At 41.2% G+C, this 24,690-nt stretch overlaps 1 protein-coding gene across 5 annotated transcripts in view; it reads right to left on the reverse strand.

The window, feature by feature from the left end:
• Nucleotides 1–24,690, reverse strand: part of tek (TEK tyrosine kinase, endothelial) — a 129,754-nt gene that overhangs the window by 63,288 nt on the left and 41,776 nt on the right. For all 5 annotated transcript variants that reach the window (XR_011353568.1, XR_011353572.1, XR_011353562.1 and 2 more), the window contains exons 9-12: nt 20,314–20,467; nt 13,480–13,641; nt 12,651–12,791; nt 5,728–6,015 (exon numbers count right to left, since the gene is read on the reverse strand). Coding sequence is in view for 2 of the 5 variants with exons in the window: in XM_069924654.1 (XP_069780755.1) it covers nt 5,728–6,015; nt 12,651–12,791; nt 13,480–13,641; nt 20,314–20,467 (745 nt within the window). In the remaining 3 variants the exon portion in view is untranslated. The remainder of the gene's footprint in view (nt 1–5,727; nt 6,016–12,650; nt 12,792–13,479; nt 13,642–20,313; nt 20,468–24,690) is intronic.

Here is a 24,690-nt window from a genome sequence, read left to right on the forward strand (position 1 = left end):
CAGAATCAACAAGGCCCAAGTATTAATTGCATAGTAGTCAATTTCCTAACCACCTGTTTGAGGGACCAGTATGACACTGAAATCCTGGTACATTCTAGCTAAATGAGGTGCATTGGAATAGACACACAGGGCTCTAATGGCAAGTCATTAAAAAGCAGTATCCTTAGCTTTATTAAATGAAATATAAAGCATAAACTCTGCTAATCCTGGTGGGTGGATTGTATTCTGGCTTTCCCACCTTTGTCAGTGAAATTTTCCCAGAAATATGGGGTTAAGGGATGAAACTCAGGGGGCTATTCTCCTTAGAAAACAACTCTCTCCACATTCCTGATGAGCTTTTGCCTATAATTGTCTTATGCATCCTACTTTTTCCTTATGCATCCCACAATATCTCTTGAGAACCAGGGTTTATTGGACTTTCACCCTGAAAGCAACATTGGCCTTGATTTTCTTTTTCAGTTTCAAATGGTTCCCACCTGCTGGATTTAGATCTGCAACCACCTACTTTTGCCGAGCCCAGTCTAACAATATCGACCTTACCCCAGTTTAGGCCCTTACTTTCCACACCAACCACATTCATTTCCATTTAGAATTGACAGTTATGGTCACCATCTCATAAATGCTCTCCTTGTGATGCAGCAACGTCTTGCACAGCTACATTCTCACCAATTAGATCCAATCTTCCCCATCTCTAATAGGACTATCTATTTACAGGATCAAAAAGCTCCTAGATGTACTTTAAAAAAATCTATCCTTCTAAACCTCTCAGTAGGGCGATGGAGAAGTTGAAACACCTTCTATTACTCCGATTTGTTGCATATTAGTTCCTCTATCTTTTACTGACTGTTAAGAAGGCTGTAGTGCACCCCCAGTAAAGATATTATGCCCTCAACCTTACCCTAAATTCCAAGTTCTCATCACATGGCCTTATTTGAAGTCTCACACCACAGTAAGGACATGCTTGGAGAGGGTGCAGAGGAGATTCACCTTGATATTGCCTGGGATAGAGGACAGAGATGCGGAGCTTATTTTCATAGGATCAGCAAATATCTGAAGAGGTCTTGTCTGATCTACACAAAATTATGAGGGGCCTAGAAAATGTAAGCAGTGGAAATCTTTTCCCTCCAGTCAGGTTTAAGGTAAGGCACAGGAATATCCTTTCACCTAGAAGGTGGTTAAAATTAAAGATTCTTGAAATGAGCACTTGAAATGCCATGGTAAAGAAGGCTGAGGGCTGGAAAGTGAAATTAAGTCTTGATTGTTGTCACTCAGGTGGCAGGTGATAGCGTGTGCTTCCATGCTCAAGACTCTGAAATTTTTCTGTTAGGAGTACTAAACAGGATGACCTCTCATTGTCCTACCTTAAAATTCATCTGGTATGTTCTTGGCAGTGGCATATTCTGAAGCCACTTTACATACGAATCTTTATTCTTGCTTAGTTTGGTATTGTAGGCAAATATGGAAACATGCATTGTGGTTTCCTCAATCAAACAATTGAATGAGATAGTGAATGGCTGAGATCAAAGCACCCAGCTAATAACACCCCTCCAACCCCCCGGAACCTGAGAAAGACCTGTTTATTTGTAAACCACGTCAGCTCATTCGCTCCAATTCCTGTGGTTGCAAAAACAGAAAATCTGAGTGTACCCCAATAGAAACCATGGATGAACCAGATGATCCATTCTCTACTGAAGTCCAAGTCTAAGACTTTCAAGTCTGGCAACCCTGATCTATATAATAAATCCAGCCTTGACCCTACAAGGCCATCACAGGTGCAATACCTGACTGAGCTAGTGTCCCAGATGAACCCCATAGATACCAGTCAATTGTGGCAAGTACATATGCGATCACAGATTACAAAGCAAAATTTGAAAGAGTTGTAGGCAACAATTCATCTCTCCCTAATGAGCTCAATGGATACTATGATTGATAGGCTCATTCACCCGACTCGACAAGCTCAACACCCCGTCCAATGAAAGTGAATGTGTCAAACACCTTCTTTGCCGCCCCATCCACCTGAGTGAGTCTCATGCTCCTCTTAACATGCCTATGAGGCCTCATAGAAAGTGTCCTGGATGCATCATAGCTTGATGTGGGAACTGCTCTGCCCAAGACTCCATAAACTGCAGAGTTGTGAATGCAGCTCAGGCAGCCTCTGTACCATTGACTCATCTTTACCTCCAGTTATCTTGAGAAAGCTGTCAGTATGTTCAATGATTCATCTCACTTCTTATCTCTCACCACCACCCCTCCTCGCCCCCCCCCACCCCATTAGGCAGAACGCAACCAAACATTCAAAGATAATTGCTTCACTGCTGTTATGAGTTACAGAAGCGTAATATCCTGAAAACGCATGAAATTGTATGATCTTGGAAACTAAGCAGGCTCAGGCCTGGTCAGTACTTGGAGGGGAGACTGCCAAGGAACACCAGTGCTGTGGGTTTTAGACAAAGTGGAAGTGGGGATCTCAAGTTCCTGGGCAGGTGTGGGACCCTTGGGCTTCTAGCACAAGCGGGGCCTCGGTGGGAAAGTGTTGATGATTGATGGTGGCCAGCATTTTCTTTGTAAGAATTAAACATTATATTAATGCCTTACTTGTTGTCTGTTGTTGTTTAAACACTGTAACAAGTGATTTGCTGTTGCTACTGGGCTGTTTTTTTTAAAAAATGACCAGTTCTCCAAAAAAAAGTTTATTCGAAATAGGCTCGACCTCGACCATTTCGGATAATCGGAGTTGTTCTGTATTTACCTTTTACTTAAATTGACCTCTCTTCACCAAAGATGTTGCTCTTGTTATTTTAACTGTACTTTTCTCTATATCCTGATCTTCATCTCCTTGTAACATGATGCCCTGCACTTTTTGATTCACAATAACACGCAATTTTGTTTTATTGTTACACTACCTGCTGGATTTAAGTACAAGTCGTGCATGGTTGGTGTAGCAGTTAGCACAACAACTACGGCCACAGCGACGAGGGTTCGAATCAGACACTGTCTGTAAGGAGGTTGTACGCTCTCTCCATTTGCGAGGGTTTCCTCTAGGTGCTCCAGTTTCCTCCCATATTCCAGAGATGTCTGGAATTGGTCATTTGCATGTATTTGGATGGCATGGACTTGTGGACCAGAAGGGCCTGTAATCAAGCTGTCTCTCTAAATTAAAAAAAAAATCACCTTTCCTGGATAGCTTTCTGCTGCATCTCGGAACATTTATCAATAAACAATTCAATTCCTGTACAGGACCTTAATAAAATAACCTCCACAAAATCCCAATACACCATATCCAATATTTATTTATTACCACAGACACACAGAATGGAAGCAGATCTCTTGGTCAACTGAGTCTGCACTGATCACCAAGCCCCTACCTCCACACCATTTCTATCCAACCCACTTCTTTTCCCTTTAATTTCATTTATCTATTCTGCTTGTCATATTTTCAAAAACTTCAATAATAATGAATAATTAACCTATTTTCAAAAATCCATATATTTACCAATTTTCATCAATTCATGAGTTTTTTTGACAAATAATGGGTAGAACAGTTGTAGTTAGTCTTGCATTTAGTATCCTGAAACAGCACTGATTTTTAATCATTTACAAACAAATAAAGAAATCACTCACTCCTTCCTTCCAGCACACCATGAAAATTATTTTCTTTTTTAAACTCTAGGCACAACCATATATTCCTTTTCTTCCCAAACACCGCCCAGCCAAACCCCTCTGACTTTCTCATTGGATCATTGCCACAAGAGTGCTCATGATGCTATCACTCTGCACCTCCAGTAATGTGACCCATGCCACGTGTTAGTGAGGCTAGAAATAGGAAGATAATTCAGCTAAATATGAGGCTAATGAGATGGTGCAGGAGGGAGGGCTTCATGTTTCTGGACAATTTGGCTCTGTTCCAGGGAAGGTGGGACCTTTTCCAATGGGACAGTTTGTACCTGAACTGGAAGGGAACGAACATCCTCGCAGGTAGATTTCCTAGTATTGCTCCTACATTGGAAGGAGGATGGGAACCAGAGTATTAGAGCAGATAGTGAGTTGGAGGAGGATAAAGGTCATGCAAGGATTGCATGTATAGACACAAATCAAAGGTTTGTATGTGATAGAAATGTTCTCAGGTGTATTTATTTCAATACAAGGAGCATTGTTGGAAAGGCAGATTAGGGTGTGGATTAGCATGTGGTATTATGACATTACTGCTATTAGCGAGTCTTGGTTGTAGGATGGGCAGGACTGGCTGCTCAATGTTCCGAGGTTCCATTGTTTCAGACGTGATAGAGGGAGAGGGATGAAAGGGGGAGGAGTGGCATTGCTAGTCAGGGAAAATATCACAGTTGTGCTTAGACAGGAAAACCCAGAGGGATTGTCTATAGACGCTATATAGGTGGAGCTGAGGAACAGGAATGGTGTGACCACACTGATAGGGTTGTATTTTCGACCACCCAATAGTCAGAGAGAATTGGAGCAGCAAATCTGTAGGGAGATAGCAGATCAATGCAAGATACAGAAAGTTGTGATAGTAGGAGATTTTAACTTTCTGCATATTAACTGGGACTCCCATACTGTGAAAGGGCTAGATGGCTTGGAGATTGTCAAATGTGTTCAGGAAAGCTTTCTAAATCAGTATATAGAGGCACCAATAAGAGAGAGTGCAGTACTGGATCTCCTATTAAGGAACCAGACATGCCAGGTGACAGACATATGTGCAGGTGAACATTTTGGGTCCAGTGACCATCATGTCATAAGTTTCAAGTTAATTATGGATGAGGATAGGTCTGGTCCTCGAGTTGAAATTCTAAATTGGAGAAAGTCTGATTATGTGGAAATGAGAAAAGATCTAGGAAAAGTGGATTGGGATAAGTTGTTTTCTGGCAAGGATGCATTCATTAAGTGGAAGGCCTTCAAAGGTGAAATTTTAGGAGTGCAGAGTTTACTTGTTCTTGTCAGGATTAAAGGCAAAGTTAACAGGCATAGGGAACCTTGGTTTACAAGGGATATTGGCGATCTAGTGAAGAAGAAAAGGGAGGTGTACACCAGGTTTCGGCCACAAGGAGCAAATTAAGTACTAGAAGAGAATAGAAAATGTAAGAAAATACTTAAGAAGGAAATTCGGAAGGCAAAAAGAAGACATGAGGATGCTTTGGAAGATAATGTGAAGGTAAATACAAAGGGTTTTGACAAGTATATTAAGAGCAAAAGGATACTAAGGGACAAAATTGTGGGCCAAAGGGCCTTTTGGTGTGCTGTACTCTTCTTTATTTTAAGTATTGTGCCTTCTTCCATGAAGGCAGAGATGAACAAATTATTTAATTTCTCTCATGTTTCTATATTTCCCCCTTTACCATCTGTTAGACATCCTCTCTGGATTTTGTTGGTTTTCCGTTTTTACTCACCTATCTGGTCCATGCTCCTCATCCCTTCTTCACATCTCAGCCTACCACAAGATCTTGCTGTTTTATTCTCCCTCATGTGTTTTTCATGTCCTTGTTGAAATCAGTCCATATTAGGTCTATTTCTGCATTCTCATTGATCTCTGAATTCGATTCCTCATGGATATATTTATTGGGGACATAAAGATGGTTCCTTCTGATTACTACACCTTCTCCCTCCTCCTATTCATCCACTCTATTACTTTCACATCAAATCCATCAAACCACTCCCACAGCCTTGCTTGATTAGATTACACAATGAATACAAAGACACCATGAGGGAAGAACTTACTATTGCTGTACGTCCATGAGGTCACCATGTCACACCATTCTCCGACTGACTTGCTTTGCACCTGTACATGACACTGGTACTTCTGCTTGGGCTGTAGACCTTCAATATCAAGACTGGAGAGGTTTCCCGGGACCTCCAGAATGATGGGCAAACCCTGGGTGTCATTGGCGTTCTGACATTCAACATGGTAGGTGCTTTCTTCCAGGATGGCAGGAATCTGATGCCATGTCAATCTCAGAGAGGTCTGACTTTTGGGCAAAATTTTGATGCCCGCAGAAACAGGAAGATCTGCATCAAACAGACATCAAAGAAGAATAGATAATGTTATTTATTTCTCTTGTCCAAGAACAGTATATTACCAGAGATTAAAAAACATCAGTCTTGTTATTGAAATTGGCTAGGGAACAACTTTGTTGAAAAAATATATTATTTTGACAGACCTTAAAAAATTAATAATGCTAAAAACCTTATCCCTTAACCAGACTGAGTTTTAGTCATAAAATTAAACAGCATGGAAACAAGTCTTTTGGCCCACCACATACACCAACCTTTTTGCGCATTTGTGCTCTTCCCTTTTGCCTGCACTCGGATTACATCTTTCTCTAGTATGCCTATTTTAAGTGTCTGAATACCTTGAGTTTTAATGGAAATACCTACTGTTGTGTGCTACTACAATAGCAGATAAATAAATATTAATTAGACTCTGAGGAATACAGCACAAAACAGGCCTCTTGACCCAATTCTGGACTAGTCCCGTTGTCCTGCAAAAGATCTTTCTAAATGTTTCTATCCATATATCTGTTCAAGTGTCCTATGAACGTCAAAATCATACCTGCTTCATAATTTCCTCTGTTAGCTCAGTCCAAATATGGACCATGCTCAGGGTGAAAAGGTTGTCCTTAAGGTCCATCTTAAATCTCTCCCCACTCACTTTAAAGCTAATGCCCTCTAATTCCTGAATCATCTACCATAAAAAAAAGACTAAGAGAATTGCACTGATCCATGTGCTTTGTGATTTTATTAACTTCTATAAAGTCACACCCCAACCATCCGAACCTCTTCCTATAACTAAAGATGACCAGTCCCAGAAACAACCTGGTGATTCTCCTCTGCTCCTTTTCTGATTTATTGATATCTTTCCTTTAGTTGGGCAACCAGAACTTCACATTGTGCTAACTGTAGAATCATCAGCACCTTGTACAGCTGCATCCGGAGCTGTACTCAATACCCCACACCTTCTTTACTACTCGATCTACGCGAGTTGCTGCACCCAGGTCTCTCTGTTCTCCAACGCTCTCCAGGGTGTTGCCAAGTCCATCTCTGGCTTGACTTGACAAAATAACACTCCTCATACTTGTCTGAATTAAATTCCATTTGACACTCGACTCACCTTTCCAACTGATCCAGATCATGTAAAGTTAGATATATCTCTCACCTTCCGTTACATCACCAATTTTGATGTCATTTACAAATTAAATGATCATGTTAACTACATTACTATCCAAATCGTTAATACTGATCCCTGCACCACATCACCGGTTATATACCTCCAATTAGAAAAACATCCCTCTTACTCCTTCCACTAAACCAGCTTTAAATCCTATGAGCCAGATACCCTTGCATTCCACAATATCTGTTCTGAACATGATGCCCAATTTAAACAAACTGTTAGCACATGATATGTATCCCTCTATTCCCTGTATATTCATGTTTCTTTCTCAAAACCTCTTCAAGATTCAAAATTCATTTTATTGTCATTGTAATAAAACAGTGTCATATTACATGAAATTGCTTTTGCCTGTAAGGCAGAAATTGCCAGAAGTGCCTCTTACAGTCAGAAAAAAAGAAGCAAAAGAGAGTCCCCCAGAGTCACTGAGTGTCTGTAGATTCACCTCCAGCACTCCCGCAGTCTCCTCAGCCACACAAAGTCCAGTCCAAAACCATTGGTAGCCTGAGCTCCAGATCTGAACCTTCAACACGGTCAGGAACCCTTTGACATCCCCTCGCATCCTGGTTTCGATACCTGGTACCCCTTCAGTCAGTTTCAAGCCAGTCTCCAGCAGTCCACAGTCTCCAGCAGCTCACAGCCTCCATGGGTTCCTCGCCTCGAGTTGCCAGCAGCCCACTGCATGCATTGGTATTTCAGCCACAGAGGTCCCTCACTGATCCGCCGCCATGGTCACCATCCTGTGGGTTGTCTCCTCGGCTTCTCCTTCTCAGACGGGGGATGGTCTCCCCATTTTCTGGTGCCCTGCTCCAGTCCTCCACTCTGCCGGAGTCTGCAACCCCTTGTGGCTGCTGCCGATCAGAGGCGCCATCATTTTGGGCGCAGACCCCACGGTCGTGGGATTTTAAATAAAATTGCCATTGGCTCCTTTAATGTGCTGTTCAAAACCTGTGTGGAGCTGGCGGCAGTTAACTGGTTTAAATGGTACTATCCCTCATTATCCCACTTCCATGTGCTATTATCTTCTACAGCATTATCTTGAAGGAACCATTAGACATGTTCAGACATTCCACATCCACTAGTTGTAAAGGTTAAATCCTTGTGTTTTTGCTTCTTAGTTAATTTTGTGCCCATCCCTTAAAGGAAAAGTATTGTTTGTAGCATTACCATAGTGACTATGACCTAATACTACAAACAATACTTTTCTTTAAAGGGATAGGCATAAAATTAACTAAGAAGCAAAAACACGTGGTTTTAACCTTTACATTCCGGCCCATAATTATTATAGTAGACATCACAAATACAAAATGAAATCAAAACTTTCTGCTTCTTGTAAAAGACAGATTTTAGTAATAGGTCAATTTAAGTAATCGGTCTTGGTTTTAATCTGCACTTGCCAAACAAAACCTTTCTTGTCCAGAACTGTATCCATGATTTCCCCCAGCAACCAAGAACTTCTTGGTGTAGAATCATCCATGATAATTACAATGCCTATGCATACAAAATTGTGTTTAGTTTTCGACCATTTTTGTCTCTCTCGTAATAATGAAAGATATTCTTTAATCCATCTTTTTGAAAATAAATCTGCAATAAACTGCACTTGTCTCCATCTGTGTCTTACATAAATATCTTCTTTCTGAAATTGACCTGGAGGTATTAAAGGTTTAGATTTAAGAAGTAAGAGATGATTCGGTTTAAGTGCTTGATGTCATTTGAATTGACAGAAATTTTCATTATTGGACAACTATTTAAAATAGCTTCAATCTTGCACAATACTGTCTGAAGATTATCATCACTGAGTATTTGACTATTCAAAATGGAATTAAGAATTTTCTTAATTGATCTAATCATTCTTTCCCACACACCACCGTGATGTTATCCTGTAAATGGGTTAAATATCCAATTAATTTCTTTCTGAAGTAATGCATCTTGAATTTGATGTTGATTCCAATTTTGAATTTCTTTTCATAACTCAAATTGAGCACCTGTAAAGTTAGACCCATCATCAGAATGCAATTCCTTCATTTGACCATGTCTGGCGATAAAACATCGAAGAACATTGATAAAAGAGTCTGTATCGAGTGATAACGCAACTTCAATATGAATTGCTTTCATAGTCAAACAAATAAAAATAGCACTGTATTGTTTTTCAACACTTCTTCCTTGTTTTACTTGCAAAGGTCCAAAATAATTAACTCCCACGTATGTAAATGGGAGTTCATCAGGCAAAACTCTGTCTTGTGGCAAATCCACCAACTGCTGTTGTCCAGGTTTAGCATTTGCACGTTGACAATGAACACATTTCCTGAGTGCAAAATTTGCACAACTCGGTGACGAAATTGCTCCAAATAGACGAAATAAAACGATTTTAGATGAAATAAGACGAATCCAAAGAAAAGCATCTCAAACTCAGACTCCTTCATGGTTCGATGAAGAATGAGTTGCAAGATCTTGGTCCGCTCGGATATTACGATATATCACATCATAGTCACTAATGTTACACTAAAAACAATACTTTTTCTTAAAGGGATAGGTACAACATTAACTAAGAAGCAAAAACACAAGGTTTTAACCTTTACATTAGTTCCCACCCCACTCCCACAGCTACATTCCTGTTGAAGGATTGAGGCTTGAAACATACACTGCCTGTTGCTTTCCAAGAATGCTGTCCTCCAGCACTTTTAAATATTGCTATAATTCTTCACCACCTGCAGTCTTTGTTTACATTAGCTGCTAGAAACATTCTCAAAGAAAACCAATTCATAAATCCCATTCATAAATCCATGTTGACTCTGGTTCAGGTTGAGCCTGAAATTAAAACATTTTCCTATTGTGAGTTAAATGGGTCACTGTCTCCTCACTTCTGTCTTAAATAATGGGGTCACACTTAATACTTTTCAATCAACAGGAACCATTCCACAATCTACAGAACTTTGAAAGATGGTAACAGGAGCATCCACTTTCTCCACAACCACTTCATATCAAAGGCATTAAAATGTGGATATGAATGTAGGATGTATGATTAGTAGGTTACAGATGTCACAGAAAGAGGTGGTAATGTTAATACATCAGCTATATCACTGATTATATGGTAAGATGGGCAGAGCAATGACAGATTGAATTTAGTTTCAATAAATTTGAGTTGATGCACTTTGAGAAAACTACCAAAGATATGACCTACAAAATGAATACTGGGGTCTTGCTGATTACTGAGAAGCAGATGGATTTTGATGATGGCAAGGTACATATGCATCCAACACATCCTCCTCCACTATTTCCACCACTGGACACCCTCTCCTCCCTTCTCTTCCTTCCAGAGGGACTGCTCCCTCCGTGACTCACTTGTCCACTCCTCCCTCTCCACCAATCGTTCTCTTGCGATCTACCCCTGTGAATGATGAGATGCTCCACTTGCACCCACACCTCCTCCCTCACCACCATTCGGGGCCACAAACAGTCCTTCCAAGTGAAGCAACATTTCACTTGTAAATTTGCCACGGTCATCTCGTGTATCCAGTGCTCCCATTTGGTCTCCTCTACATTGAAGAGTCTGGACGCACACTGAAAGATTACTTTGTTGAGCACCTTGGCTCTGTCTGCCACAATAGTATGGATCTCCCAATTGCCACCCATTTAAATTCCCCATCACATTCCCTTGCTGACATGTCTGTCCATGGTCTCATGTACTGCCAGACTGAGACCACCTGCAAATTGGAAGAACAACACCTCATCTTCCAACTGGGCACCCTCCAACCAGATGACATTAAAACTGACTTCTCTGGCTTTCGATAAAACCACCCCATCCTCTTCTTTCCCTGTTGCCTTCCCCCAGCTCTGTGTCTCCTTCCTCGGTTTCCTTTTGCCCAAACATGATAAATTCTTACCTCGTCCCTTATCACATCCAACTTTTTGTTGGTCTGAATTCCTCCCCCAGCCACCTTTGTTTGAGTTCTGAGACTTTCTGAGACTTCCTGCTTATTCCTTGAAGAAGGGCTCAGGCCTGAAATGTCGGCAATATATCTTTGCTTTATAGATGCTGAAAAGATCAGCTGGGTCCATCCGCATTTTGGTTTGTTTTTACTACAATCACAGCATCTGCAGAGCTTCATGTTTCATACACAAAATGTAAGTCTATTTTTAAAAAAATCTCCCATATTCATTTTTGTACCTTCTTGTTCTTAAGTTCCCAATGGTGAGAATTGCCAACTATGGCCAGAAGCATTTCTGAAGGCTTTGTACAAACCAGCAATCTCCACCTACCTACCTGATTCCCTCAAATTGCTCCATGGTAGATGCAATATTGCTGGCTCTCCACTCAGCTCTGGATTACCTCGAAAATAGTAATTTGTACATATGGCTGCTCTTCATAGACTATAGCTCAGCCTTCAATACCATTATTCCCTCATTACTGACACAGGCACACTCCAAGAATGCTACTCATTATGCACCCATGACTGGGTGGCCAGGCACAATTCCAATGCCACCTACTAATTTGACGATGACACCACAGTTGTTGGCAGAATCACCAACAGCAATGAGGAAGCGAACAGGAGGGAGATGGATCAGCTCGTTGAGTGGTGTCACACCAACAACCTTGCACTCAATGTTAGCAAAGCTAAGGAGATGATTGTGGACTTCAGGAGGAAGTCAGAGGAACATGAGGGCTCAGTAGTGGAGAGGATCAAGAACTTCAAATTCCTGGGTGTAAACACCTCCAAGGATCTGTCTTGGAGCCTCCATGTCGATACAATGACAAAGGCTCACCCGCGTCTATACTTTGTGAGGTATCTGAGGAGATTCAGTATGTGACCGAAGACTCGTAAACTTCTACAGGTGTACTGCGGAGAGCATTCTTGCTGGTTGCATCACTGCCTGGTATGGAGGCACAAATTCTCAGGATAAGAATAAACTTCAGAGGGTTGTTAACCCAGCCTGCAACATCACTAGTACCAGATTTCACTCCATCGAGGACATCTACATGAGGCGCTGTCTTAAAAAAGCAGCCTCTATCCTCAAAGACCCCCACCACCCAGGCCAGGCCCTCTTCACTCTGCTACCATCAGGAAAAAGGTACAGAAGCCTGAAGACGAGCACTCACGGCACAAGGACGGCTTCTTTCCCACTGCCATCAGGTTCCTGAATAATCAACGAACTTTCATGCACTATTATTTTTTTGTAGCACTTAAATAAGATGGTTCATAATATGAATGTTTACACTATGATGCTGTCGCAAAACACCAAATTTCATGACTTGTTCATGACGATAAATTCTGAATCTGATTCTACCTATTACTTTTGTTGTTCTGAATTTTATCTGGAAATTTCAACTCTAAGTCCTGGTGATTCCACCTGAAAGGGTGTCACCTGAAATCAGCTGGTATAATAAAGTTCGATTACGTTTGTCCCAATTTTTGCCATGGAAGTGTGCAGAGTACGCAGTAGCATAATTCACAGTCAAATGGCTATGCTCTATTACTTGGGCAATCAGTCCAGAAACTTGCCACCGGTCCAGGGTGTCCCTCTCCTCCTTCTCCTGGACGGGTCAATTGTACGCATACGTTGTACTGGCACATTGGTTGTAGATTATCCAGTTTTACCACATCTGATGCATCTGTGACTGCAAAGGAAAACAGGATGGAGAAGAGTTTTAGTCTTCACAGCAATTAATTGAAGGAACAATGCTGGGAATCTGAAGTTCTTTAAATGTAAACTTCTCCAACATCACAGATGAGCCAAACAGGCTCAGAGACCAGCAGAGAAGTTTTTCTCTTGTGTTGTTCTATTTCAACACCAAACATACCCTGCCAAATGAGAAGTCAAAGGCAGAAATCACACAGGAGTGAAACCACCTCCCAGTTACAGACAGGCCATCGTTAGTTCATTATTATCTGACCAGATGCACACAATTGTTCTCAATGGTACTGTAGAAGATTGCTGTGCAGATATTGGCTGTATTCTTCCTATATAACAACAGTGGCTACCCAGTATAAAATAAATGCTATAGCTCTTCCTCTTGATTTCATATCATGGCTTCAAAAGTGGTTGTATTTTTCTATCAACCTATTCTTCTGCCTTCTCCCATCTCCCTCACAACCCCAGGTTCCATTTTTCTTCATTTACCAATCGCCTCTTCATTCCATCCCCCCCTCCACCCTCCAAACTTGCCCCATTCACTAAAATAGTAAAAATAGCCAAGACAGAGTTTAACTTTGACTCTATTTATTTTCATCGTGGCACTGCCTACACTGCCACAAATGTAATATTGCCGAGTCTTCCCAACAAAATCAGATTATATTGATCCTCACCTTCAACAGTGGACCACGACTGCAGTGCTCCAGTGGGTTTATACAAGAGTTTCGTCTGAATGATTGGTCCATCTCCACTGTGCGGCTTAATGTTGGCATTAACAATAATGTATCGCGTGCCACTCTTGGCTTTGGTTGGAGGAGTCCGAGGTGAAGGAGGAACTATTGAAAGTGCACATATCGTAGTGAGATAAGATGGCCGAAAAGGAGCAGATTTTTTCAAGCCACTTCAGGGGAAAGAGTGATAGCATGAATTATAAATATTTGGTCATCTGAAGAATATCTGACAGCTTCACAGTAACAACTGGCAGCAAAATTTATGGTGATTGGTTAAGTTACAGAAGGTGAAAATTTCCAGGGAGCATTTTTTAAAGATATGAGCGGATTCCCAATTGTAAGTTGCCAGAAACAAACTCAACTGAACAAAGTAAATCAGCAATGAACAGAACCATGGGTATCAAGCCACACAGCACAGAAACAACCTAATACTGACCATCAAGTCTACAACTATACCAATCCCATTTTCCAGCTTTAGTCAATCGTACTCCATGTCTTGGTAATCCAAATGCTCATTTGAAAGCTTCATTAATACTATAAGAGCCTTAGTTTATAAACATGTACTGTAGCACTCTTTTTGCTGAAAGTGGATGAATTTTTTGAAGTTTGGCACTCAAATCATAGTGTGGAAAATTCTTTACTGTAAGATGAGAAATGGACCCTTTCAATAAAGGACTTATCATACCATGTCTGTTGTAAAAAGATTTTTAGATGGCATTTTTTCTCATCGTAGACAGTGAAAGCGGAACTTGGAACAAGAAAAGGAGTGTTTAAAAAGCATCGGGAAAGATATGTGCTTGTTTAAATTTCTCCATTGGCTAATTAGGATGTAAACGATATAGGGAGGGGGGAGGTTAAGTGGTGTGACCACTGTGAGGGTGACCTGTATAAGAATGGGATTTTGAGGCTTTGGTTTGACAGATTTTGGTGAGTTGAGGCAGTGGTGCAAGAGTTGAGGTAAGGACAACCCTGCTGAGGAACAAAAGGATTCTCCAAGGAGTCACAGGGAAGGACAGGTTTTTCTAACCTTTCTTTCTTTTTATTAAGACGGTTGGAATGGCAGCCAGGCCAAGGGCATAGTCCTCTTGCAGAATGTGGATAGTCAGGGAAGTAAACATATCCCTGATTACTTCATCTATGAGAAATACATCTAACTGCAGCTCCTTACAAACTATGTTAGACATTGGAGCTGGAGATGGATGAACTCTGGATTATTTGGGAGGCTGTCAGTAGTTGCAGGGAGGCAGGAGGAAGGTAGCTGGGTGACAGTCAGTGGAAGGAAAGGGAACAGGCAGGCAATCCTGCTGTGGCTGTTCCTCTCAATAGCATCTATCCTGTTTTGGATACTGTTAAGAGTGATGACCAACTCTTTGGATACTGTTGGCACTATGTCTAAGAAAGAGAGGGAGAAGAGGTGACTTGGGTGATGGTTGATTCAACAGTGATGGGAAGAGATGAGAGGTTCTGTGGAAGCAATTGAGAAACCTGGATGTAATGTTGCCCCTTAGGTGCCAGGGTCTGGGACATCTCAGATTGGGTTCATGGCATTCTCAAGATCGAGGGCGAGTAGTCAAATATTGTAGTCGACATAGGGACCAACGGCATTGGTAGGAAGTGTGATAAGGTCCTGGAGAGAGAGTTAAGGGAGTTAGGGATGAAGTTGAAAGACAGGACCTCCAGTGTTGTGATCTCAGTAATGCTACCCATGCCATGTGCTAATGAGGTTAGAAATAAGAGGATAATGTAGCTTAGCATGTGGCTAAAGAGATGGTGCAGGAGGGAGTCTTTGGGTTTCTGGATCATTGAGCTCTCTTGGAACTTATAGGGTTGCAGCTGAACAGGTTGGGGGGGTGGGTGGGGAAAAGTTTGCTCGTGCTGGAAACTATATTTGCAGCGGGATGAGAACCAGAGTGCCAGAGCAGATAGTAGATTGGAGGAAGATTATGTTAAGACTGGATACAAAGGCAGAAATCAAAGGGTTAAGTGTGATGGAAATAATGTGGTGAAAACAGCTGCAGGAAACTAAGTTGTGATCATGGGTGATTTTAACTTTCCCATTGACTGGGACTTCCATTCTGTAAAAGGGCTGGATGGCTGGGAGTTTGTTAAATATGTTTATGAAAGTTTTTAAAAAAATCAATATATCGAGGTACCAACTGAAGAGAAAGCAAATACTCGATCTTCTATTAGGGAACAACACAGAGCAGGTGACAGAAGTATGCGTTGGAAACACTTTGGTTCCAGTGATCATAAAGCCATTAGTTTCAAGATAATATAACCATATAACCATGTATGGAGCGGAAACAGGCCATGTTGGCCTTTCGAGTCCGCACCGGTTCACTGATTTTGTGCGCCTTCTTCAGGCATTGGTCCCGGTAGATCTTCATTCAATAACGATGGGCGAATTCAATGCAGGTGGAATCTTATTGAAATTGAAAGCAAGAATGTTGTCCTGGTTATGAATAAAGATAGGTCTGGTCCTCGGGTTGAGATTCTAAATTGGAAAAAGGTCAATTCTGAGGAAATGAGAAAGGATCTAGAGTGCAGATTGGGCTAGATTGTTTTCTGGCAAGGATGTGCGACGTAAGTGGAAGGCCTTCAAAGGTGTCATTTTGAGAGTACAGAGTTTGTACCTTCCTTTAAGGATTAAAGGCAAAGTTAACAGGCATAAGGAACCTTAGATTTTGAGGAAATAGAGGATATGCTTAAGAAGGAGAGGTATATAGCAGGTATAGGCAACGAGCAAGTAAGGTATTTGAGGAGTATAAAAATATGCAGGAAAAAAAAATGAGAGAAATCAAGAGGGCTAAAAGAAGACAATGAGGTAGCTTTGGCAGATAAGGTGAAGGAAAATCCTAAGGACTTTTACAGGTATATTAAAGTAATTGACAAAATTACAAAAGTAAGGGACAAAATTTGTCCTCTGAAGATCACAGCAGTCAAATATGTATGGAGCCAGAAGAGATGGTGGAGATCTTAAATGGGCTTTTTGCATCTGTATCTTTTCAGGAAATAGGTACAGAGTCGTGGGAAGTAAGGAAAATAATCAGTGACATCATGGAGCCTACACAGATTAAAGAGGAGGAGGTGCCTGCTGTCTTAAAGTGAATAAAGGTGGATAAATCCTCAGGCCCTGATAAAGGTATTTCCTCAGACCTTCAGGGAGGCTAGTGTAGAAAATGCTCAGGTCCTAGCAGATGCACTTAAAAATTCTTGGCCAGAGGTGAGGTGCCGAGGTTTGGAGGGTAGCTCATATTGTTCCATTATTTAAAAAAGGCTCCAAAAATAATCTAGAAAATTATAGACTGGTGATCCTGACATCAGCAGTGAGTTATTGGAAGGTGTTCTAAGCGATGGGATATACAGGTATTTGGATAGTCAGAGAATGAATAGGAATAGTCAACATGGCAGTGTGGGTGGTAGATTGTGTTTAACAAATTTTGTAATTTTTAAAGAAGGTTACCAGGAAAGTTGATGAAGGAAAGGCTGCAGATGTTGTTTACATGGACTTTAGTAAGGCCTTGGACAAGGTTCCACATGAGAGGTTAGTCAGGAAGGTTCAGACACTCAGTACTCATGGTGAGCAGTAAACTGGATTTGACATTGGCTTTGTGGGAGAAGCCTGAGAGTCGTCATGTTTGATTGGCTCTCTGACTAGAGGCCTGTGACTTGTGGTGTGCCTCATGGCTCCTTTGTTGTTTGTCATCTTTATCAATGATCTAGATGATAACGTGGTAAATTAGATCATCAAGTTTGCAGATGATACGAAGAATTGAGGTGTACTGGAGAGCGAGGAAGTTTCAAAGCTTGTGGAGAGATCTGGATCAGCTGCAAAAATGAGCTGAAAAATGGCAGATGAATTTAGTGCCAATAAGTGTGAAGTGTTGCATTTTGGTAGGACATGCTTGGTAAAAGGTAGGGTACTGAGGAGTGTAATTGTACAAGGGGATCTTGGAATGCAGATACACAATTCCCGGACCGTGGCATCACAGATAGATTGGGTTGTAAAGAATGCTTTTGGCACATTGAGCTTCATAAAGTATTGAGTGTGGGAGTTGGGATGTTACGGTATAGTTGCATAAGACATTGGTGAGATAAAATTTGGAGTATTGTTTGCAGTTTTAGTCACCTAACAACAAGAAAGCTATCAACAAGATATAAAGAGAGCAGAGATTTACTAGGATGATGCCAGAAATTGAAGAACTAAGTTACAGGGAAAGGTTAAATTGGTTAGGGCATTATTTCCTTGAGAGTAGAAGAATGAGGGGAGATTTGTTAGAGGTATACAAAATTATGATGGGTATACTTAGAGCAGTGATTTTCAACCTTTTCCTTTCCACTCACGTACCACTTTAAGTATTCCCTATGACATAGATGCTCTGTGATTAGTAAGGGATTGCTTAAGGTGGTATGTGGGTGGAAAAGAAATGTTTGAAAACCACTATTTTAATCGTACCTATTTAACTCGTTATGTGCACAATTTCATAACTCCAAAGAACATGGGCCAATGACAATTTTTTTCAAACAAAATATTTCAGTAACCATTGTGCCTAAAGCAGTGATTCTCAGCTTTCCCTTCCCACTCACATACCACCTTAACCAATCCCTTATTAATTACAGAGCACCTATGTCATTTGGGATAAGGATTACTTAAAGTGGTATGAATGGGAAGAAAAAGGTTGAGCACCACTGACTTAGAGTAAATGCAAGTAAGCTTTTTCAACCAAGGTTAAGTGGTGCCAGAGACCATGGATTCAAAGTGCAAGGGGAGGAGGTTAGGGGGAACATTGGAGAGAATTTCTTCACCTGCAATCGTGGGAGTATGGAATGAGCTGCCAGCTGAAGTGGTGAATGTGAATTTTAAAATTTAAGAAAAATCTGGACAGGTACATGGATGATAGGGGTATGGAGGGAAATGGTTGCAGGTCAGTGGAACTAGGCAGCATTTTAGATTGGCACAGATTAGAAGGGCTGAATTGCCTTTTTTCTGTGTGGCAGAGGTCGACAGCATCGAGTCCACGCTGCTGAAGATCCAGCTGCGCTGGATGGGTCACGTCTCCAGAATGGAGGACCATCGCCTTCCCAAGATCGTATTATATGGCGAGCTCTCCACTGGCCACCGTGACAGAGGTGCACCAAAGAAAAGGTACAAGGACTGCCTAAAGAAATCTCTTGGTGCCTGCCACATTGACCACCGCCAATGGGCTGATAACGCCTCAAACCGTGCATCTTGGCGCCTCACAGTTTGGCGGGCAGCAGCCTCCTTTGAAGAAGACCGCAGAGCCCACCTCACTGACAAAAGGCAAAGGAGGAAAAACCCAACACCCAACCCCAACCAACCAATTTTCCCTTGCAACCGCTGCAATCGTGTCTGCCTGTCCCGCATCGGACTGGTCAGCCACAAACGAGCCTGCAGCTGACGTGGACTTTTTACCCCCTCCATAAATCTTCGTCCGCGAAGCCAAGCCAAAGAAGAAATGTTCTCTTTACTTCATTCCATTGCTCACAATATTTTCAGGGGCTTTGCTGCCAATTCCAGGAAATTTTAATGTAGGAGAATTAATTTAGCAGTTGGTTGTTTGGTCATTGATTATCATCCTGCTGGTTCTAAAAACAACTTGATCAATACAATGTCATGTCACGTTGACTTCATTACATCCCATGTCAAGACTGACTGATGAAACCCCCCAGCCCCATTCAGAATTTCATCCATAATTCCAGTCACAGGAGAAGTTGGAGTACTGTATTTGATGGCATATGAGACCCACTTTTATTTCCAAAAAATGACTCAAAATATCCCATGGATCTTGTATGTGAAGTTAAAATTAGGGTGATAATGGTGAGTAATACCGACAGTGATCATTGTTGCTGCGTGGCTCACTAGCATCACTGCCATCTAACGTTGGGGGTGATAGGATCAGTGTGGGAGCTGGTGGTGGGCTATCGGGAGACTCTTCTGGCGGTCCGCTGTCAGTCTCCGCACTGGTCCCACTGCCTGCTCTCCCCTGGGAGAGAGCGGGACAGTGGGACCACCGCGGGGACCGACAGCATGTCGCCAGGGGAGAGCAGGCAGCAGGAGCAGCGCAGGGATGAATAACAGGCTGCTGGGAGAGAGCAAGGCTGCGGGACCAGCAGGGGGACTGACAGCAGCAGTTTGTTTTTATAAAATGTTTTTTGCTATTACTAAGCTACTTTTGTTTTCTCTTATAAATAACAGCAGTATTATTAATAAAAGGATTTTTCCTGATGTCCTTGTTGCATGTTTTGTCTAAGTCTTTTCATGTTATACTGTAGCTACATATTTCAATAACATTAAATGCTTACCCGTCAATACACTAAAAAAAATCATAATATTCCCTGCTGAAATGGGGGGTTCTTTATGCCATCAAATTCGATAATTAGAATAGTACCAGAAACAAAGAGATTTTAACCAACATTAAAGGTTGAACAGTCTAAAGATTCTCTCTTTAGAGAGAAAAAAATGTTGATTTGATAGAAGTCTGTAAAATGTTCAATACAGCCAATGTGAAGATATTTCTGCTTTTGGGAGTCCAAAATGAAGGGTCAATTTCAGAATTTGTCCAATAAATATACAAGGAAGAGGGAAGGCTAATGTCTCTGAAAATAAATAAATCCTGTGAGGAATTCCTGAGAGACTGGATGGTGATTATGAGGAACAAAAGGGCACATTGATAGGCTTAGTAGTAATCGGGTAGAAAGACTAGAGATTGAAGCAGCTGTTTCTGTACTGTAAAGGTTAATATAATAACAACGCACCTTTCACAGAGACATTGAATGACCTCACAGCAACACCAGCTGGAGTTTTAATACGACAGATCCATTCTCCTGAATCCAATGGGGACATTTTGGCTACTGTAAAAGTGCTTATGGTGTGATTGACTGGATGCATTATAGTCCGTGTAGATGTGAGCTAGGAGGGAAATGGAAAATCCATAAACAGCATAAGGGATTGACAGCACATAAAGCATCTTTCTTTATTCATCAAGCCAAAATTTCAGTTCAAATATGTAACAATGTATGAATCTGGTTCAATATCTGCAGAGTGTGCACACTTATCAGCATAAAGTTCTGTTGAATGGATAAATAACATCTTGGAAATTATGGAGAACAGGTGAGTGGGAGCAGAAAGATTTTAGCATCAGTTAAAAACTAGCATTGACAAAAATAATGGAACTGTAAAGCAAGGAAGCTCAGGAAATGAGCATATGATTTCCAGTTTTGAAGGAGGTTGCAATGTAAACAAGTGGATGCATTTGTTCAAAATGTTTACATGCAGATCTTTATTAATTCCATACATTGGAGGACTGTTGACATGGATCAGAAGTAGACAATGAAATCTCACTTTCAACAATGAGGGAAAAAAAAGCAGCAAACTAGAGACCAATTAGTTTTATATTAGGATGAATGATGGAATCTATAACCAAGGGTGATTCACTGCTGTTCACACTCTATATAAATGATTTGGATGGGGCTTGTATTATCATGACTTGTGAAGAATGAGAACTAACTTGATTGAAGTTTTAGCATTGTATGGGGTTTGAGAGAAAAGATGCTGAGTTTATGTTTCCCCTTAATGGGATGTTTAGAATAAATATTCACAGTCTTAACTCTGATGCATAGGGAGAAGTTGCTTCACTCTAAAGGAGGTGAATTTTCAATCTTTTTAACCAAGTTTGATATAGGAGACCATCAGTATATTCTTGGAGAATTGTCCAGGTGGCACTGAGAAATAAAAATGGGTGATCACTTTCATGGGGTTCTTCCCAATAGACAGTGGGAATCAAAGGAACAAATATCTAGGGAGATTACAGATAGCTAGAAGAATAGGATTGTAATAAGTGATTTTAACTTCCCTAATACTGACTGGGACTGCCAAAGAGATAAGTATTTGAATGGGTTTGTCAAGTGTGTCCAGGAAAATTTTCTCAAGCCCTACCAAAGGGGGAAACATCCAACTTCCTGTTGGGAAATAAGGAAGGACAAGTGACTGAAGTTTCAGTGAGGGAGCAGTGACTTCAATTATAGTTGCTTTAAAATTGACATGGAAAAAAATGGGATTGGTTCCCATAAAGTATAGAAACATAGAAGATAGGAGCAGGAGTAGGTCATTCAACCCTTCGAGCCTGCTCCGCCATTCAACGAGATCATGGCTGATCTTAAAGTTCAGTACCCCGTATCAAATTGGGACAACACTAATTTTGCTGGCAAAATACATGAAGTTACAAAGTTTGACTGGGAGAGCATGTTTGGACTTGAGGGATGTCTGGCAAATGTTGCGGGGGGGGGGGAGGTATTAATAAGTGAGAAAAGGAGCATATTTCTTTTAGAATGACAAGATTCTAGAAGGGTGTCAAGATCAGAAGGGTAACTTGGGAGCGAATAGATTCCTTGAAGAATCAATGGTCATTTGTGTGTGCAATGAGGCCTTAAATGAACATTTCTCATCTGTATTTACCATGGAGAGGGTCATGGAAATTGGGCAATTCAGGGAAATGAACAGTGATATTTTGAATCAGATCCACATTATATGGAAGCGTAATGGCAGCGTAAAGCACATAAAGGTGGATAGATCTCCAGGTCTTGACCAAGTCTGTCCTCAGACATGGCGGGAAGAGAGGGAAGAAATTGATGGGGTATTAGCAGACATATTTATAACATTGTTAGCAATGATCAAGGAACCAGAAAACTAGGGAGTGGTTAACACTACGCCTTTAATTAAGAAAGGCCTCAAGGATAAGGCAGGGAACCATAGGCTGGTGAAGGTCACTGGAAAAGATTATGAGGGCCAGAGTCTACCTGGATTTCGAAGAGCAAAGACTGATGAGGAGAAGTAAGCATGGCTTTCTGTATGGGAAATCAAGCTTTTTTAAAAAAAAAGAGCTGACAAAGAGGATTGATGGGAGCATGGCAGTAGACATTATCTGCCTAGACGTCAGCAAGACTTTTGACAAGATCCTGCATATAGGGTAGTCCAGAGGATTACATCACATGGGATTCAAGGTGAGCTAGCCAGGTGGATACAAAATTAGCTTGGTGAAAGGAATCAGAGGGTGGTAGCGGAGAGGTGTTTCTTTCTTGGATTGTAGGTGTGTTACATGGATCAGTTTTAGGCCCATTTTCATTTGTCATGTATACAAACCATTTTGAAAAGAATGTGAATGACATGGTTGGTTTCTTTGCTGATGACACTAAAATTGGTGGCTTGGTAGATAGTAAATAAGGTTATTTGAAATTACAGTACCTATAGCAACTGAGGAGGTGGGTCAAGGAATTGGAGATAGAATTTAACTTGGACATGTGTGATGTTGCATTTTGATGGCTTAAAAATACAATAAATGGTAGGGCTTGAGAGCTGTAGAACAGAGAGGTTCAGGAAAGTGATTACACAGGTGAAAAAGGACAGCCCATTAAATACAGGAAATAGAACATCATGATGCTATTAAGGCAACATTTAGAGTACTGTCTACAGTTCTAGTCACTTGGTTATAGGAAGAACCTCATTAAGATGAAAAGGGTGCAAAAAAGATTCATAAGGATTTTACTGGTACTCAAAGGTATGGATTATAAGGAGAGACTGGATAAACTCTGTTCCTCTAAAAAGCAGTCTTTTCCCTGGAGTGTAGGAGGCTGAGGGCTAATCTTATAGAGCAGATAAAATCATTAAGGGGCATAATAGAGTTCAGGGCTTTTTGTGAGAATGATACCAGGACTTTAAAAAGGAGATGAGTCTTGTTTGTTAGTGAGTTTCACTTGGAAGATCTACGAGCATTTGGAGAAACATAGCCTTATTAAGTATGCTCAGCTTGGCTTTGTGAGGGGCAGGCCATGCCTCACAAGTCTATTGAGTTTTTAAAGAGGTAACATAAGAAATTGATGAAGGTAGGGCAGAGGATGTGGTGTATACGTATTTTAGTACATGGATGGTAAGCTGATTGAAAAGTCATGGAATCCGTGGAAACCTGGCTGCATGGATTTGGAATTGCTTCCACACGGAAGGCAGAGGGTGGTGATAGATGGAGTCTGTGACTAGAGGACCTCTAAGGATCTACTCTGGGACCTCTGCTCTTTGTGATTTTTATAAATGACATGGACAAAGAAGTGAAGGGATGGATCAGTATGTTTGCTGATGAAGTGTTGTGGATAGTGTTAAAGTTTGTCGTAGGTTGCAACAGGATATAGACAGGATGCAGAGTTGGGCAGAGAAGTGGTAGATGGAGTACAATCTGGATAATGTAAAGTGATGCACTTTGGAAAGTCAAACTTGAAAGTGGAGTACGAGGTTAATAGCAGGATTCTTAACAGTACAGAAGAACAGACGGATCAAATGGTCAAAGTCCACAGGCACCTCAACATTGCAATGCTGATATGGTGGTTAAGGTGGTGTATGGTGTGCTGGCCTTCATTAGTAGGGGGGATTGAGCTCAAAACCTCTGAGATAATGCTCTATAGCATCCTCGTTAGACCATACTTTGTATTGTGTTCAGTTCTGGTCGCCTCATTACAGGAAGGATGTCGAACATTTAAAGAGAGTGGAGAGAAGATATACAAGGATGTTGCCGTGATTGGATAAAATGAAGCAAGGTTGACAGAGCTAGGGCTTTTCTCTTTGAAGCAATGGAGGATAAGAGGTGACTTAATAGAAGTCCACAAAATATGGTTGACAACCAACAGCTTTTTCTTGGGGGTTACAGTAACAATTAACAGAGGACATCTGTATAAGGGGAGGGGAAGAAAGTTTAAGAGAGATGTCAAAGGTATGTGTGGAGGGTGGGGGGAAGTGGTGGGTGCCTGGAATGCATTGCCAGGGATGACATTCAAAAGATCTTTAGATAGGCACAAGAATGTGAGAAAAATAGAGGGTTGGGGGGATGAAATAGGGAAGGATTATTGTTGTGGAGAAGTCATATATAGGTTGGCTCAACATTATGGGCTGTTTGGCCTGTATTGCGTTGTAATGTTCTATGTTGAAGGTGAGAGGCAAAAGATTTAAGAGAGGTCTGAAGAACTATTCTTTTTACTCAGAGGGCAGCCCACATCTCAAGTGAGTTACCACAGGAAACTATATGCAGGCACAATTTTGATGTTCAAAAGATATTTGGACAAATATATGGATAGGAAGGGTTAGGGTTATAA

Source organism: Narcine bancroftii, chromosome 1, assembly GCF_036971445.1.
Source record: "Narcine bancroftii isolate sNarBan1 chromosome 1, sNarBan1.hap1, whole genome shotgun sequence".
In the NCBI taxonomy this organism is placed as follows: Eukaryota; Metazoa; Chordata; class Chondrichthyes; order Torpediniformes; family Narcinidae; genus Narcine; species Narcine bancroftii.